The 17,840-nt window shown below is 40.3% G+C and overlaps 2 protein-coding genes across 2 annotated transcripts in view; one reads left to right on the top strand and one right to left on the bottom strand.

Annotated features, from left to right (window-relative positions):
* drpr (multiple EGF like domains draper) overlaps positions 1 to 17,840 on the bottom strand; it is a 172,068-nt gene that overhangs the window by 36,784 nt on the left and 117,444 nt on the right. The gene's annotated exons all lie outside the window — the stretch shown is intronic.
* LOC140225400 (uncharacterized) lies at positions 9,573 to 17,369 on the top strand. Its single transcript, XM_072304198.1, has 7 exons — positions 9,573 to 10,237; positions 11,694 to 12,028; positions 13,054 to 13,915; positions 14,415 to 14,684; positions 14,923 to 15,056; positions 15,268 to 15,489; positions 16,008 to 17,369. The coding sequence occupies exons 1-7, from the start codon at positions 10,168 to 10,170 to the stop codon at positions 16,242 to 16,244; spliced, it is 2,130 nt and encodes a 709-aa protein (XP_072160299.1). The 5' UTR covers positions 9,573 to 10,167; the 3' UTR covers positions 16,245 to 17,369.

Here is a 17,840-nt window from a genome sequence, read left to right as displayed (position 1 = left end):
ATCGATAGGTATTGAGTTGATCTTTAAAATGAAATCAAGATCATGTCTGTATCTATCTTACTTTCGAAGTTACAGAACAAGTCCCGGTGCTTTTGGGACACCTTATGTATACTTTACGCCGAAAAAGCGAACCTGAAACTTAAATGCGTTAACTTCCGAAAACCATATATAATCCAACGAAAATAAATAATTGGTACATAATAGCTTTCTTGTATGCAAAGAAAATAATTAAAAATGTTAAAAAAGAGATGTCAACACAAAATTACATAGCCCCTTCAATTCAGGAGATACTACAAACGAACTGTACCTTAACATTTTCATATCCCAGAAGCTAAACGTTCCCATGACGAATATTGCTATCGCTAGCGATTGCAAAATCCAACTTGTTATTATTATTATTACTCTATATAAAGCTGCTGTTCCCACTCACTCTGCCCCCCCCTAGATAAAAATTGGCCGAAGCGATTTCCTTTAAAATTGGTACACGCTTAGATATTGTAATGAGGAGTTGATTAAAATTATTCCCATTCAAATCCGCTGCCTCGGATGCCCGCAAGAGCGAAAAGTTATTTCTCCGTATAGTATTACATTGGAGATATGCGGTTGTTTACGCGCATCGCGCCGAACAGGTTCAATCCTGTTGCGTGACGTCACTGCCTTATAGACGAAATTTAAGGTTTTAAGAGGTATTTTTCGACGAATGTTTGTGGAAATTGGTAAGCGGGGGTATTTTTCAACGGGGATCTCGAATTTTTGGTCGGATTTTCAAAATATCAAAATCAAAGATGGCGGCCGTGGCCTAAAATGCTAAGTCGGCTCCTGTTTGATCGATTTTCGTGAAACTCGGTATCCACCGGTATTTTTCGACGAGAAGCTTGAATTTTTGGTCAGATTTTCAAAATTTTCAAATCCAAGATGGCGGCCGTGGCCTAAAATGCTAAGTCGGCTCCTGTTCGCTCGATTCTCGTGAAACTCGGTATCCGGGGGTAATTTTCAACGGAAAACTCGAATTTTTGGTCCGATTTTCAAAATCTCAAAATCCAAGATGGCGGCCGTGGCCTAAAATGCTAAGTTGGCTCCTGCTCGCTCGATTCTCGAGAAACTCGGTAGCCAGGGGTATTTTTCAACGGAAAACTCGAATTTTTGGTCAGATTTTCAAAATCTCAAAATCCAAGATGGCGGCCGTGGCCTAAAATGCTAAGCCGGCTCCTGTTATATCGATTTACGTGAAACTTGGTCTCCGGCGGTATTTTTCAACGGGGACCTCGAATTTTTGGTCGGATTTTCAAAATCTCAAAATCCAAGATGGCGGCCGTGGCCTAAAATGCTAAGTCGGCTCCTGTTTGATCGATTTTCGTGAAACTCGGTAGCCAGGGGTATTTTTCAACGGAAAATTCGAATTTTTGGTCAGATTTTCAAAATTTCAAAATCCAAGATGGCGGCCGTGGCCTAAAATGCTAAGTTGGCTCCTGTTGGATCGATTTTCGTGAAACTCGGTATTAGGGGGTATATTTCGACGGGAAATTAGAATTTAAGGTCCGATTTTCAAAATTAAAAATCCAAGATGACGAACGTGGTCTAAATTGCTATCTAGGCTTCCGATCCATCGATTTTTGTGAAATTCGGTATTCGGAGGTGTATTTCGACGGAAAACTCGCATTTTTGGTCGGATTTTCATTATTTCCAAATCCAAGATGGCGGCCCCGCACGAAAACGCGGTCCGGACTCCTAGAACATCAATTTCTGTAAAACTTGGTTAAAAAGAAGATTAAGATAGATGTTGTCTCCTTATCAATAATAAAAACTGTGCGGGGCGGTGGCGGCTCGCGGAGCCAGTCGCAAATTCATCGCGAAGCGAGAAGGGGGTCCAGGGGCACTCCCCGGCTAGGCGTGACAGCTCGCAAGGCGAGCTAATCACGGCTAGTTACTCTATATAAAGCTGCTGTTCCCACTCACTATGCCCCCCCTAGATAAAAATTGGCCGAAGCGATTTCCTTTAAAATTGGTACACGCTCAGCTATTGTAATGAGGAGTTGATTAAAATTATTCCCACTCAAATCCGCTGCTTAGGACGCCCGCAAGAGCGAAAAGTTGTTTCTCCATATAGTATTACATATGAGATACGCGGTTGTTAACGCGCATCGCGCCGAACAGGTTCAATCCTGTTGCGTGACGTCACTGCCTTATAGACGAAATATAAGGTTTTAGGCGGTATTTTTCAACGGATTTTTTAAGAAATTGGTAAGCGGGGGTATTTTTCAACGGGGATCTCGAATTTTTGGTCGGATTTTCAAAATCTCAAAATCCAAGATGGCGGCCGTGGCCTATAATGCTAAGTCGGCTCCTGTTCGATCGATTTTCGTGAAACTCGGTATCCGGGGGTACTTTTCGACGGGAAACTCGAATTTTTGGTCAGATTTTCAAAATTTCAAAATCCAAGATGGCGGCCGTGGCCTAAAATGCTACGTCGGCTCCTGTTCGATCGATTTTCGTGAAACTCGGCATCCGGGGGTACTTTTCGACGGGAAACTCGAATTTTTGGTCAGATTTTCAAAATTTCAAAATCCAAGATGGCGGCCGTGGCCTAAAATGCTAAGTCGGCTCCTGTTCGATCGATTTTCGTGAAACTCGGTATCCGGGGGTACTTTTCGACGGCGATCTCGAATTTTTGGTCAGATTTTCAAAATTTCAAAATCCAAGATGGCGGCCGTGGCCTAAAATGCTAAGTCGGCTCCTGTTCGATCGATTTTCGTGAAACTCGGTATCCGGGGGTACTTTTCGACGGGAAACTCGAATGTTTGGTCAGATTTTCAAAATTCAAAATTCAAGATGGCGGCCGTGGTCTAAAATGCTACATCGCTTCCTGATATCGATCGATTTTTGTGAAACTCTGTATTAGGAGGTGTATTTCGACGGGAAATTAGAATTTTAGGTCCGATTTTCAAAATTCAATAATCAAAAATGGCGATCGTGGTCTAAAATGCTACATCGCTTCCTGATATCGATCGATTTTTGTGAAACTCGGTATTAGGAGGTGTATTTCGACGGGAAATTAGAATTTTAGGTCCGATTTTCAAAATTCAAAAATCAAAAATGGCGATCGTGGTCTAAATTGTTATCTTGGCTTCCGATCCATCGATTTTTGTGAAATTCGGCATTAGGAGGTGTATTTTGACGGAAAACTCGCATTTTTGGTCAGATTTTCAACATTTCCAAATCCAAGATGGCGGCCCCGCACGAAAACGCGGTCCGGACTCCCAGAACATCAATTTCTGTAAAACTTGGTGAAAAAGAAGATTAAGACATAGATGTTGTCTTCTCATCAATGTTAAAAACTGTGCGGGGCGGTGGCGGCTCGCGGAGCGAGTCGCAAGTTCGTCGCGAAGCGTAGAACTGGGGTCCAGGGGCACTCCCCGGCTAGACGTGTCAGCTCGCAAAGCGAGCTAATCACGACTAGTTATATTATATTTGTGTTCAGTGCCTCGTAAAAAGGAACCGCGAAAGAGGGAAACTGCCGGGATTCTAAATTCATTAACAACAAACATATTAGTTTTTAATAAAGATCTAAGTGTCAGTTCTTGCGTTAGCTTGATGATTCATAGTACGAATGTAATGTAAGTACCTAATTAGTTGTCTAATTTTGCTTGGTGTATACCTACGGGGTAATTTTGGAAATAGTATATGATGCATTATATAATGCATTTGAGTTCCTAGGTTTCACCTGACTCAAAGCGTTTGCTGCTATTATCTAGAAGCGTTCCGACTCATTTATCAGAGAATTGAGCGTTTCCTATCGGCCCTTCTGCAATTATGAGATTAGTCCAAGAATCCTTTAGGAACTTAAATTAATGACTCAGATGGTGCTTTTGAGCCAACTTTCAAAGAATTAAAGGCATTTTTTTCAAAATCTACAGCCCATGAGCTCTCCGTGTGACCGAAAGTGCTCTCCTCGCTATATGACGCGTAACCCTTCAATTTTTAGTTAAGTCCAAAGACCTCATAGGAACTTACATTAATGAACCAGGTGGTGCTCTTATGCCAACTTTCGAAGAAATGAAAGGCATTTTTTTTTCAAATTTACAGACTTTGAAAATGAGTTCTTTGTGTGATGTCGCGGAACAAAGTGCCCTACTTTTGGGCCTCGTAATCCCTTGGATTTTGAGTTTAGTCCAAAGGTCTTTTAGGAACTTAAATTAATGACCCAGGTGATGTGCTTGATGCCCACTTTTAAAGAATTAAAGGCATTTTTCAAAATTTTAGGTCCCTCAAAATGAGCTTTCCGTGTGATTTTGCTGAAAATTGACCTTTAACCCAATTTGACCCTAGCCCCCCCCCCCCAAATTTTAGCGTACCCCAAAATCGTTTGACGTGCATAATGAGACCATAAATATGGTGTCCTTTGCCAATTTTGAATGAAATCGAACAGATAGATTCTGAGATATCGCTGTGGACAGATTTGGGGTGCGTCGGACGGACGGACACACATTTTTTCAAGTATGGTTATTTTTACTCCTGGGACCTTAAAACGTCTAGAAATGATGAAATTTCAACTTTTTATTTTTTTTCTTCTTGGAGGATGACAATACTTCCTCTCTACCCTAGGGGAGCGAGAAAGTAAAAATTGTACCACTAATAGAAAAACGGACAAAGGAAATCATCTGAATAAATCTTGTGTCTAAAATTGATTGGCGAGGATAGGAGCGACTATATGGGGAGATGAGGAGGTCGCTTTAAGAAATTCAATAAAACTGCAGGTAAAAAATGGTCTATTTCACCGAATACTTCGGTTTTGCTAGCTCTTCGTATAGCCAGACCTTTATCCACCCAAAAACGACCTGATACAAACTACAAAAACCCCCAAACACATTTTTCGGGCAAAAAATCCGGTCGAAGAAATTGACGTGTCACTTCCTTTTAATCAAGTATAAGATAGGCAAAAACCTTTGATGAATTCCCAAGGTCCACTAAAACTAATAATAATCAAAAAGTTCGAAAAACTTACTTGAAAGGAAAAAAATAAAATGAAAAATAAATCCCTTGCCAAGTATAAATAAAAAACCGATTTTGAGATAAATCCTTCGAATAAACTTGAAATCACAAAATCGGTCGAGGATGTCGACTGAAATTTTCCTCCCTTCAATTATGAGCTCCGCAACAAGCGTGACTCGCTTGTACCTTTTCATACACAAGCCGCACGAATTCATCTCTTCTTCTCTCTTCTCCTTCCATCCATGGACAGAGGTCCAACATTTTTCGGATTTACTGACGCGACCGGCTGCGGCTCGATGCTCTCAGTGAATCGGTGCCTTCTTATCCCTCATGTTAGCTTCAAGTCGGTTGCAGTTTCACCAGTCGACCCATTTTTCCATAAGATTTTGTGAAAGTAAAAATTACAAAAACCCTCAAAAACATTTTTCGGGCAAAAAATCCGGTCGAGGACATTGACGTGTCACTTCCTTTTAATCAAGTATAAGATAGGCAAAAACCTTTGATGAATTCCCAAGGTCCACTAAGACTAATAATAATCAAAAAGTTCGAAAAACTTACTTGAAAGGAAAAAAATGAAATGAAAAATATATCCCTTGCCAAGTATAAATAAAAAACCGATTTTGAGATAAATCCTTCGAATAAACTTGAAATCACAAAATCGGTCGAGGATGTCAACTGAGATTTTCCCCCTTCAATTATGAGCTCCACAACAAGCGTGAATCGCTTGTACTGCTTGTACCTTTTCATACACGAGCCGCACGAATTCATCTCTTCTTCTCTCCTCTCCTTCCGTCCATGGACAGAGGCCCAACATTTTTCGGATTTACTGACGCGACCGGCTGCGGCTCGGTGCGTAAACATGGGTGGATTACTAAGATGACACAGAAGTCAAGGAGAAACACGTACAACTTGTCGATTTAAGTGGGGCTCATTCCGTGAAGGGACTCAACTCCTCTCCACTATAACAATTCCACTAATAATTTTGCGATTCAGAAATCCCCTCACTTGTCCGGACCTAACGTATCCGTTGACATGTCATCCAATGGTACAGATGTATCCTATAACTGATAGAGTATAAGAAAATGAATACAACTATAGCTTACAACCTACCTACCATCCAAAGCAAATGGTAAGCTCCCTTAAAAAAAAATCTATGTTTCAGATGAATCATGTTTCGAAAAAGTCTAAAATGTGGTTATGGAAAAATGGGTCGACTGGTGAAACTGCAACCGACTTGAAGCTAACATGAGGGATAAGAAGGCACCGATTCACTGAGAGCATCGAGCCGCAGCCGGTCGCGTCAGTAAATCCGAAAAATGTTGGACCTCTGTCCATGGATGGAAGGAGAAGAGAGAAGAAGGGATGAATTCGTGCGGCTCGTGTATGAAAAGGTACAAGCGAGTCATGCTTGTTGCGGAGCTCATAATTGAAGGGGGGAAAATTTCAGTCGACATCCTCGACCGATTTTGTGATTTCAAGTTCATTCGAGGGATTTATCTCAAAATCGGTTTTTTATTTATATTTGGCAAGGGATTTATTTTTCATTTTATTTTTTTCCTTTCAAGTAAGTTTTTCGAACTTTTTGATTATTATTAGTCTTAGTGGACCTTGGGAATTCATCAAAGGTTTTTGCCTATCTTATAGTTGATTAAAAGGAAGTGACACGTCAATGTCCTCGACCGGATTTTTTGCGCGAAAAATGTTTTTGAGGGTTTTTGTAGTTTTTACTTTCACAAAATCTAAGATAGCTGATCCTCTGTCGTGCTCCGAAAGCGCGTAGACTTATTCTAAGCAGACTTTACTGATTGTGACCACAATGGATGGACAATATGTATGACAGGCTACACGCAGCATTTCAATATCATAGTACCATCTGCAAATTGCAAAAGATCTAACAGTACCTACCAAATAGAAAAGTAGAAATGGATAATTCCTACGTGGCTGTGCTCATCATCACGAATGACTCATCAGTGAAAGCACTCATTTATTATTTCTAAAATGAGCAAAAGAAGTTGACCCTTTTGATGAATTTGAGACTCTTTCAAATGAAGATTCTAACAAGCGGAATCAGAGAATCAATATAGGTCTGGACATCAATAAGCAAGTGGGTTAATGGTGATTAGATTCAAAGGCTAATTTATCCGAAGTGATTGAAATTAAGTAAGTAGAAGTCATGAATGAGTCAGTTAAGCTCGGGAGGGATTTGCCTGCAAATAGTCGAATCTTACAGTTTTCGGTACGAGAAGAACGATGCATAAATAACGCTTCCTTTTTAGGGGTCCTCGAAAACGTGTTTGAACCGACCGCCGTGAATCTTCGAATCTACGCGTCATAGAACGGGAATATGGCGGCGCCGAAGCCGACCTGCTTACTACCGCCATATACTGCCGATGTTGACATCACGATTTCTCGTTTGAGGTTAAGTAAGTTCTGTGTGAATGTTTCATATCCTCCATACACCTGTATCGCATTCTGATCGAAAAGCTTAGAGAATTAAGAGCAATGGATATAAATCTCAAACAAAGTAAACTACATAGCCTCCAATTGACCAACAAAAACATACCGCCAACGCGACGCCGCCGTGTATTCTTCCACTACGCATTCCGCCACCATATTGATCGTGACGTGTACATGCGAAACCTACGAGCGCGCAGTTCAAACGCCGTTTTAGGCCACCCTAATTTTTGGCAATTTCGAATAAACTTTTCTCCCATTTGCAGTCATCAAAAAAAATTAGGAAAAAAACTGTTTGCTTCGGTCACTTACTACTTTCGAATGACACAATAAAAAACAAATGACTTAACTGACTCATTGCAGCTTGTCTCCTTGTTATTCTTGTATGTACTTAGTAGCCAACACACCTCCGAATACTCACACCCCCTACTCACACCACCCACCCTCTATCCTCCTTTCCTACTTGACCCCACCCTCCAATTGGCCCTATATAAGGCTGCTTAAAGTGCTTAACACCATAAGAATGTGTGCTTAATTAAGCACCTTTTTGCTTAGAGGTTGTGTGTGTGTGAAATAAGCATTTTTAGAGATTAAGCACTTTTTAAAATCAGTCACTTTTGAAATTAAGCACTATAAAATGAATCACCTTAAAATTAAGCAATTTTTGGCTGTTTGTTGAAATTAAGCTCTTTGTTGAAATTAAAGCAGCAGCCACCTCCGAATACTCGCACCCCCTACTCACACCACCCACCCTCTATCCTCCCTTCCTACTTGACCCCACCCTCCAATTGGCCCTATATAAGGCTGCTTAAAGTGCTTAACACCATAAGAATGTGTGCTTAATTAAGCACCTTTTTGCTTAGAGGTTGTGTGTGTGTGAAATAAGCATTTTTAGAGATTAAGCACTTTTTAAAATCAATCACTTTCTGAAATTAAGCACTTTTAAGCCCTTGTCAAAGTTTCCCACTTTTTAAAATTAATCACTTTTTGAAATTAAGCAATTTAAAATGAATCACCACATAATTAAGCAATTTTTGAAATTAAGCATTGGGGGCACATATATTTAAATTAAGCACTTTGTTGAAATTAAGCGGTAGGCACACCTCCGAATACTCACACCCCCTACTCACACCACCCACCCTCTATCCTCCCTTCCTACTTGACCCCACCCTCCAATTGGCCCTATATAAGGCTGCTTAAAGTGCTTAACACCATAAGAATGTGTGCTTAATTAAGCACCTTTTTGCTTAGGGTTGTGTGTGTGTGAAATAAGCATTTTTAGAGATTAAGCACTTTTTAAAATCAATCACTTTCTGAAATTAAGCACTTTTAAGCCCTTGTCAACCGATGATCGTCAATTTTTGAATATATCTTCAAAATATTGACGATGGTAAATCTTTGTGTCCCGGGATACTGCATTGACCATCGAAAAGTACATTCTTCAGGCCGTCGTTATTTCAATTCTCTATCGGGGGATACCATTACCATCGCATCTCACTCCAATTTTCTTTATTGGTTATTGGAAATGGCACTTCCAATAATACGGTGGTTATTGTAAAGGGGAACTCCTTGATAAACATCGATTTCCGCAAAGCGATTGACAGATTCGACTTCTATCGGGCCCAGCACGTAATGCCTCCAAATTGTGTCGTCAAATGTCACCCAATGGGTTTTGGGTGGGGGGGGGGGGGGTACCTTCTTCCGGCGGAGGCTTTTCGTGTTGAGCAGGTGGATCTCTACTAAAAAATTTAATGCCTTCTGACATTGCCCTCAATTAACGTAAATTAGAAGTGGTCAAATAATCTCAAATTCAAATTTTCCAATTGAGCATACACGTATTGTTGAATTTTTATTTCCGGATGTAGGAGTTTCCGTGTTGAAGGGAAGGCGCGTCTAGAATGAAAACCCTCAGTCGTCGTTTCTATATGGGGTTAGCAAGTTTGCGAAGACGGTTTTACCCATTGGGACCAGAATTTGAATTCGCCCGCCAATTGACAAAGATGTTATTTCCCGCCAAAAGGGTTTCTGCGGGTGGTGGAATTAAAGTGAACAGCTTGTCTTATTATTGATGATCGTTGACATTCGCATCGATGATCGATGATTGGTTCATTGCACAAGAGTCATTTTTGTAAATAGTCAATTTTCATAACCTCAAATTGGAGTCTGGGGCGAACCTCTGTCGGAGGCGGTCGCTTCGCTGCAGGCTCATAGTGGTGGAGCCATTTTTGATAGGCCTAAATCCTTTACTTTTTCCTTTCACTAATTTCAGTTCTTCGTCTTCCTATTTTCGCAACCCTGCTTCTCTTCCCGACTTCTGCGCTCTTCATCCTTCCTTCAACCGTCTTTTCCTCCTGGGCATATCTGCGGTCTCCACTAACCGTCAAATGATCTGGACAGTGATGGCAATGCTTAACCTCAAAGGGACGTGATCAATTATTTTTCGAAGATCATCCATCCCGGAACAAAATTTTAGTAGATTATTATCGAACCACCCATTGACCAAGACATTAAACTTTGTTTATTCTCTAGGGAAATGATCATCTAGTGTGTGATCCCGAACTTTTGTAAGTGGCTGTTTATCTGCAAAGCGGAATTAGGCCAATCAACCTACAACAACAACAACAACAACAACAACATAACCTCAAATTAAGAAATGCGATATTTTTTGGCCAGAATTCTTCTTCTAAATTTTCGTTTTCTAAATTCCAGTTAAGTGAAGGCAAAATGGGTCCTGCGGCAAAACCGCGTAAAACAACAAAGAAAAAAGGTTCGGTTTCGAAGCAGTCATTAAAAGGTAAGGGATTAATCTCTTTTTCCTGAATGGAAATGAACATCTGATCACCGTGAAACGAACAAGTCGTTCCTTAGAGAAGAATTCATTCTTGGGTTTGGAATAATTGAACGTGAGTCTTATAAACGTTCCGATTTACAGATTTAACAATTACAATTACAGTTAAAGCCGCAGACGAGTAGATTAAGTATATTTTGACTGGCGGCATCTTGATGGACAATTTGTAACATAGTAAGACGACCCTTCGTCATATCTTCGCGAACTCCTTTGTATATGTCTCATTATCAATTTCATAAGAAAAGAACGAGGACTACTAAGGAACCGTCTGATTCTTGTCGTGGATGGGAAAATTCTTTTCTGGGCCACTGAATGTCACATCTCTTGGTCAGCTCAACATACTTTCTTCTTTTCTAACCGGAACCAAATTTATCTCAATATTTGGGGGGGGGGGGGGAAACCCTACCGTTGTCGATAAGCTGCGGCTAATTATTGTTTCCGGGCTAAGGAATGTTGTCTCCTTTGAAAATGTAGAAACCGTTAAAGACAGAAAAGGCGGCGATGACACGTTCTGTACAAAAGCCGAAATTGAAATGTAAGAGCTTAATTGCCTATTTCCGAATGAAAAAAAACTCGGCCCCTGTGTTACTAAATTGATTATCCCAAAATTGTGATTTTTATTCAAACTATGGATGATAGGGAACCCGTGTCTAGCAGGCTACTGCATTGTCGATGGCCAATTGTTTAAATGTTTAGTCGAAATGGTGACAATTGTGAATGTTTTTCTCTCTCCGTACTAGATTGACGATGGTAAATTTTTCAATTTTGATTCAAAATATTGTCGATGGTGAATCTTTGGCTCCCGTGGTCATAGATTGACGATCGTAAAATTTTGAACTCCTTTTCGAAATATTGACGATGGTAAATCTCTGCATCCCATTCTTCTGGATTGATGATTGTCAATTTTCTTAAAATTTTAAGTTGACAATTGTGAATCTTTCTCTCGAGTTAAAAGATTGATCATCGTAATTTTGTTATTTTTATTCAAAATATAGCCGATGGTGAATCTTTGCCTCCCATGCTATTAGATTGGCGATGGTATATTTTTGAATTTTGATTCAAAATATTGACGATGGTGGATCTGTGTGTCTGTGTTACTAGATTGTCGATGGGAAATTTTTTAAAATAGCATGCAAATTATTGACGTATCCGAATCTTTGCTCCCATTCCACTCGAGTGACCATCGTAATTTATTGACTTTATCTTCGAAATTTGAACGATGGTGAATCTTTGTTTCCCATGCTACTATATTGTCGATGGGTTAATTTTTAAATCTGCACGACTCTAGTAACCAAATTCATTCTTTTGATGGAAATTGCGTGATACTTATTTTATTATCATGCTCATCAGGAGCTTCTAATTTAAACGTCTGGTTTCTAATATAGATCTATTCTCTTTTCAGAAACAGCTACAAAATCTGATTACGATAGATTAGCAACAACTATCATAAGAAGCAAGACATCCAAATCGACAAAAAACACAACTATAAAAATTGTTCCACAGTTACATCTGCCAAAGATTTCGGTACAAATCGACGCCGATCAAATGGGTATCTACTGCATCAATAAGAAGTTAAAAATAATTACTTGTGGCCGCCATGTCAAATCAACCCTGCCGCCTCCTGTTTTTGACATATTACAACAGCCTATGAACAGCGCTGTGTCCGGTGATCTGTTATTTGATGGGAGTAGATATTTTGTGCGGGTTCATGGGACTTCCAGATCAGCTTTTTTCGACGTGAGTAAAAAATCATAGTTGTGTGTTTGCGAATTTAGAACGATTCTATTATAATTCGAAGGTGTCGATTTTTAATTTTGCATGCCCGTGTTCAATGTTTGATTATTGTCAATTTTTTTTTTGCGTATCCGAGTAAACTAACGATGGTACATTTTTTAAAATGAAGAAATTTCCCGCCAGAAGATGGCACTGCTGCATCGAAAATCAAGGATTTTATATATCCTGTTTGATGTTTGACCTACAAATACGGGCGGGGCGGAGAGAGGGCGCATCTTTTATCGTAATAAACTGGATTCCTTATATACAAACACTTCCTTAAAATTTCTGCGGAGGGAATTGTCTCTTTTAATCTCTGAGAACATCCCTTCCCGTTAAACAACTTGATCTATTATTGGTCAGTCGTTCATCAATGGAATGTTCTGGTGTGGGTCACCACTGCCATCGTCTCCACCTCGGATTTTCGTTCTTGATTAACGGGAACGGCACTCCCAGTCGTTTTTTGTTCTCAGCATTTATTACCGGAAGCAGCGGCTATATTTTAGCTCGCTAGCTTTGGTCAATTGCATTGATGAAAGGGAGTTCTATCCGGCCCATTGGCGTAAGTCCTCCAAATTGGAGCGTCGAGAGGCAGCCATTGGGTCGGGGGAGGGGGGGGGGTTGGGTCGTCTTCTTCCAACGGGGTGTCTTCGCGATGAGCAGGTGCACCACCACAAAAAATCAATACCCCCTTTCATTTAAGAATTGATACTTTTAAGAGTTGTAGTGTCCCTCGACACTTTCTTTTTTGGTTTCTGAGTTGCCATCTTCTGTCGATTGATGAAAGAAATGGACGATTGTAAAAAAATCAATTTGGATAACGTCTTTGACACTTTATTCGACGTTTCTTCAATTTTCCGATGAAAGGTGGAAAATTTGACGATTATTAAAAAAATTGGGAACGGATGGAAATGATGATCGTGCTTATTATTTTTTGCGGAAAACAAATCGCCTAAGCCATTACGGTTAAATTTTTTTTTTTGTTTCAGGCAATTCAAAGCGTTTTGGCACATCGTAAATATATCTTGAAGATCCCTCTTACACAACAAGAACACTTTTATTTCCTATCAAACGGATCAAAGCGATTTGACCCCGGGCAATTCGATGACGTTCTGGGTCCTAACCAGCATCTGACGTCTTATGTGGTGACGGGAAAATGTGCTAAGGCATACACAGATGATATAGAAATGAGAACCCATACCACAAAGACTGGGGTTACAAAAGCGTATCCTAAAACGAAACGCGGAGAACGGGGTAACGCCGACATGTATTCGCAAATCATAAACACCGAGAAGATTTCGTATGCTACAATTGAAAAAGCAAGATTACGTCAACGACTTAAAAAACTGAAAACGATAGACGCATCAAAGAAACGTCCCTGCCGCATTTTGTCTTCTTCCTCTGACTCTTCACACTCGTCAACCGACAATTCGACTGACGAAGACGTTGAAAATTCTACAGAACACGGTGAGACAGAAGAAGACGAATCGCAACAAGGAACAGCATCTGAGGGGACTTCATCCACCATCGAGTCTCCGGAAACCTCTCCACAACAAATTTTCTCTCCGGGACCCCCTCCCGACGACCCGCCTCCTTACATAGAAAAAAAGATGCGCCTAAAAAACCGGCAAATTTCGCCTCCTAAAGAAACATCTCCGACTTGCGACCTCGAACCTATCATCCCAACTCTTCTGCCATCGACAATCGTCGATTCTCCGGGAAAATCTATTCCATCAAACCCAGGAACAACTTCAGCCCTCGGAAACCCGTTGCTGCCACTTTGTCGTCCAAGAGACGAATTGTCACCGACGGCCTTGACATTTATGCCATTCCAAATTAACGATGTTCCAGGTGAGTGAATCAAGAATCATCTCTTCCCCCCTTTTAACATTAAATAGGAAAAAAAATAAAAAAAAAATAAAAATGTCCAAGTCAGCTTCCTCTTACGAATAAAAACATGTATTTTAATCAAAGGAAATCCATTAATGACATTGCCGCGCCTCCAAAAAGTAAACCCTCAATTTTTTAATAAGCATCGTAGAAAAGTTAACTTGGTGGTTAAAAATCCTACGAGCGAATCAAAATAACTACGAGGCTTGTAATTTATACAGGAGAAGGGGAAGTTCCTTTTTCTGCTACAGAAAAGAGGGTGGGCGTGTTTCCTGTTTGTCTGCTTTTTTATCTATTCATTGAATTAACCACCCTTACGTGGAAATTTTTTAATTTTAACGGATTACTACTTTTAATTGGAGCGTTTAAATATTTTACCATCGTATATTTTATTTCCTTTTTGGCATATTATGACGATTGTATACTTTTGTAAATAGGGTATATCGTTTATTGTTCACAGCATCTATTACCGGGATCAGCGGCAGTATGCTTGAAAGGATCGACGCCTTGAGGGACTATATGTCTTTCTTGAATACATACCTGGCTCAAATTGAAAATAAAGAAGAATTATCTCCTATAAACACCTCTAACACGATAATTCGATCAGCCCACGAGTATGTCAGTTGGCTTCAAAGGATGGCCCATTACTTCAATATCCCAAGTTTGCCCGAAGGATTGGTGGCAAAAGTCGTACAGCTTAATGAGTCCATTTCCTCGTGTGGAACAGATGGTGTGTAACTCTTTTTTTTTTTTTTTTTTTTTTCTTTTAATTATCCCCGTTCCCATTGCATAATGGATATTTTTTCTTTGTTCCGAATAGTTATTTTTCGTGTGGAAGGCGAATCGATAATTGCAAGCCACCACTTTTAAGCTGTGTGGTTCATTTTTCTTAAAATCTACCATTATGCTTCTATTTTTTTCCGGATAATTTATTTTATTTTTTTCCTTTATTTTCTTGTGTTTTGCAGAACCGCCTTTCGTTCCATTTGGGACTTTGATCAATTTCGTACAAGCAATTATGACCAATGGAGGAAGACTTCGAACCGCAATTTACGAAGCCCTCAAAAAACAATATTGTACCCCCCCGCGAAAAGTTAAAATGGTGAGTTATCATGAAATGGATTTGTCCAGAATTGCCTTTTTTTTCAAATTTGTCTAACTATTTGGCTCGGGGCTTCCATTGCTAACTAAATTTCAAACTAAAATTAGCCACTGTGTAAAGTTTTTTTCTTTCTGTGAACCATGTGAATAGTCCATAGAATCCTCTGCCTTCTTGTAATTAACCATCATTGGTACTTTTTCTCCTTCCCCAGGTAGAGCCTACGACTGGCGAGGTTGTCGAATATATTGCCGATTACGTTGAAAAATCTCCCGAAACCGGTGCACCGATTTTCGAAGACCCACCCTCACCCAGTTCTTCTTCCGATAAAGCTGTATCCGACGAGGGCAATGATCCTGAAGCTTCTTTTGTTTACTGGTCAAAGGCAGGACCGAGCGCCCCTCGAAAGATGAGTTACGGGAGTCTTGACCCACTGGTAAGTTTGTTTCTCTTTTGTATAATGGAGTACCGAATAGTATCATTCTTTGATTCAATTGTCGTACAGACGTATGATTTTCTTGCCACCATACAGTATTTGACGTGACTGGGCCACGAGACATGTATTCTTTTGGAACATTTTCTTTTTGAATTATATTGCAGACTATGTATCTTACCTTTGCGAGAGAAATTAATGACAATAGTCAATATTTGGGGGTGATTTAAATTTTCCTTCATTTTTAATGGGATTTGGAAAAACTCAACTAGACTCATTCCCAAAACGAACCACGCCTAAGTAATTTAGACCAGGAGGCTTGTTTTTTTTTTTTTTTTTTTTTTTTTTGTTTCCTTATTGTATAACAATACAACCCTTAGACGCTATAGTTACAATATAAGTTTTCGTTTTTTTTTTTCGATTATTTCATTGGCTGTAAACTTTTATGCTTTCTTCTATTTTAATCCTCTGCACATTCAAGCTTTCACTAATTTTCTTTTATTTTTAATTTCCTTTCGTAGATCCATCCTGCAACTGGGAAAATCCCTCAGAAGGAGTGTGCAGATGCGATAAAAAAACTGAGACCCACGTTATCCCGTGATGCCAAGCTGGCCAGGTTAAATACATCCACCCGCAAGATAATGGCTGGGGTAAAAAGAAGCATGGACACTCAGACGGAATCGTTTGACGATTTTATCCAAGACTATATGGACGAATTATTATCACGAGACGAATTCAAAGATGATCCTGTCCCTTAAGGATAAATTCATTTGTGGTTTCTTTTTTTTTCTTTTTATTGGATTTCGTTATGTAATGGTCAATTTGCCAATCAATTTTTCAATTTGTATCTATGCGTTGAGAAATCTAATGTTCAATTTTCCATTGCCAAAATGAACTATCAACAAGAATCCATTTTTCAACGGTGAAACTGAGTCGTATTTGTTTTTGCATCAATGCCGTTTGTCCTCAAATCTTTGTCTCTCGTGTCCTACGTCGAGGAATCGCGGAATACACTATCGATTCGAAGGTCCATCGATCATGACCATAGGTTCAATACTGCCAGTGGGGGCTCGTAATAACTATGTGGGATACTCGAAACTGGCGGGAAGTCCATCTCTAACACGCGACGTTATATGATTTATATATCTTTTTTTTTTTTTTTTTTTTTTTTTTTGTTTTGTTTTTGGGTCCTCTAGAATCTACAGTTGGGTGGGTAGCGTTACGCGAATGTTCATTGCTCTATCGTAGCTCTCTTAAATGTTAAAATAAGTTAGACGAACTTATGGTCATGACGCGGGCCTCTCGTTCGGACATGTTCAGGAGCATAACGTTTATTGGTGAGGGTGGGTGCCGCGACGGCGCGGGGGGCGAAGCCCCCTTCCCCAAGGAGGTCGACGCCCCCAAGCACCCAGGTAGCATTTCATGCGCACATCAAGGAGTTCGTAGAAAACCACGTTCAAATATTCCTGAACGCTGGTGCTCAAGTACATCCCAACATGAATTTAGATGGACGACCAAAACCCGCAGTGCAAGACTCTCGCAGTCCCAACCCCCGATTTTCATTATCATTGTCGGAACGTACTATACGGCCTTATATCCATTTTCCCTTGGCGATGCCGGAGAATAGAGATTGAAATCATTCTTTGCTTATATGAAGATATGAAGGGGTCATTTTGATTCGAACCCACTTCCGGAGTATTTAGTGATATGGTAATTATAGTTTCCTCGGATATTGCATCCGACGAATTAAAGAGTAATTATTACGTTCCATATATTTGAAATACGGCAACGACATCTAGCGGCCGGGGCCAAAATCAGAAATTCTAGCATGGTTTGTGCATGACTGTATGCGTACGAATGCTGATCAACACCCACACCAACGTATGTATTAATCACCCCCCCACCCCCACCCCCAGGTAAAAATACACCCCTTCACTTAAAGGGGTGTGTATGTTTCTTAAACATCAAATAGACGGGGGAATAAAGTCACACGAAACTTCATCATCCTATCCTGTTGGGGTCAAATGTTAGGAGAGGAGGATCTATCTCTTTGGCTTGCGATGGATCCTGACATTTGGATCTCAAGAGGAGAATGATGTTTATGTGTGGGGGGGGGGGGTGCCGCGACGGCGCGGGGCGCGAAGCCTCCCTACCCAGGAAGGTCGACGCGCCCAAACACCCGGTGAGCTCGGCGCTGCCAGAATGCCTGACTTCCGGTCACAAACTACCACTCTTCATGCCCATCTGATGGTGATGAAGGAAAAGAGATAGATGTAGAAATAGAGAGAAGAACGAAAGCGTGAACGCCCAGAGAGCTATAAAGCCCCCCCACCCGTACAACATGTCAAATTTGT

Source organism: Bemisia tabaci, chromosome 9 (genome assembly GCF_918797505.1).
Source record: "Bemisia tabaci chromosome 9, PGI_BMITA_v3".
Lineage (NCBI taxonomy): Eukaryota > Metazoa > Arthropoda > Insecta > Hemiptera > Aleyrodidae > Bemisia > Bemisia tabaci.
This window is presented reverse-complemented; position numbering and strand designations above follow the sequence as displayed.

Coding starts and splice junctions, on each gene's coding strand:
- LOC140225400 (XM_072304198.1), top strand. CDS start 10,168: ATGGGTCCTGCGGCAAAACCGCGTAAAACAACAAAGAAAAAAGGTTCG. Junction 10,238..11,693: donor TTCGAAGCAGTCATTAAAAG/GTAAGGGATTAA, acceptor TTCTCTTTTCAG/AAACAGCTACAAAATCTGAT. Junction 15,490..16,007: donor ACGGGAGTCTTGACCCACTG/GTAAGTTTGTTT, acceptor TTCCTTTCGTAG/ATCCATCCTGCAACTGGGAA.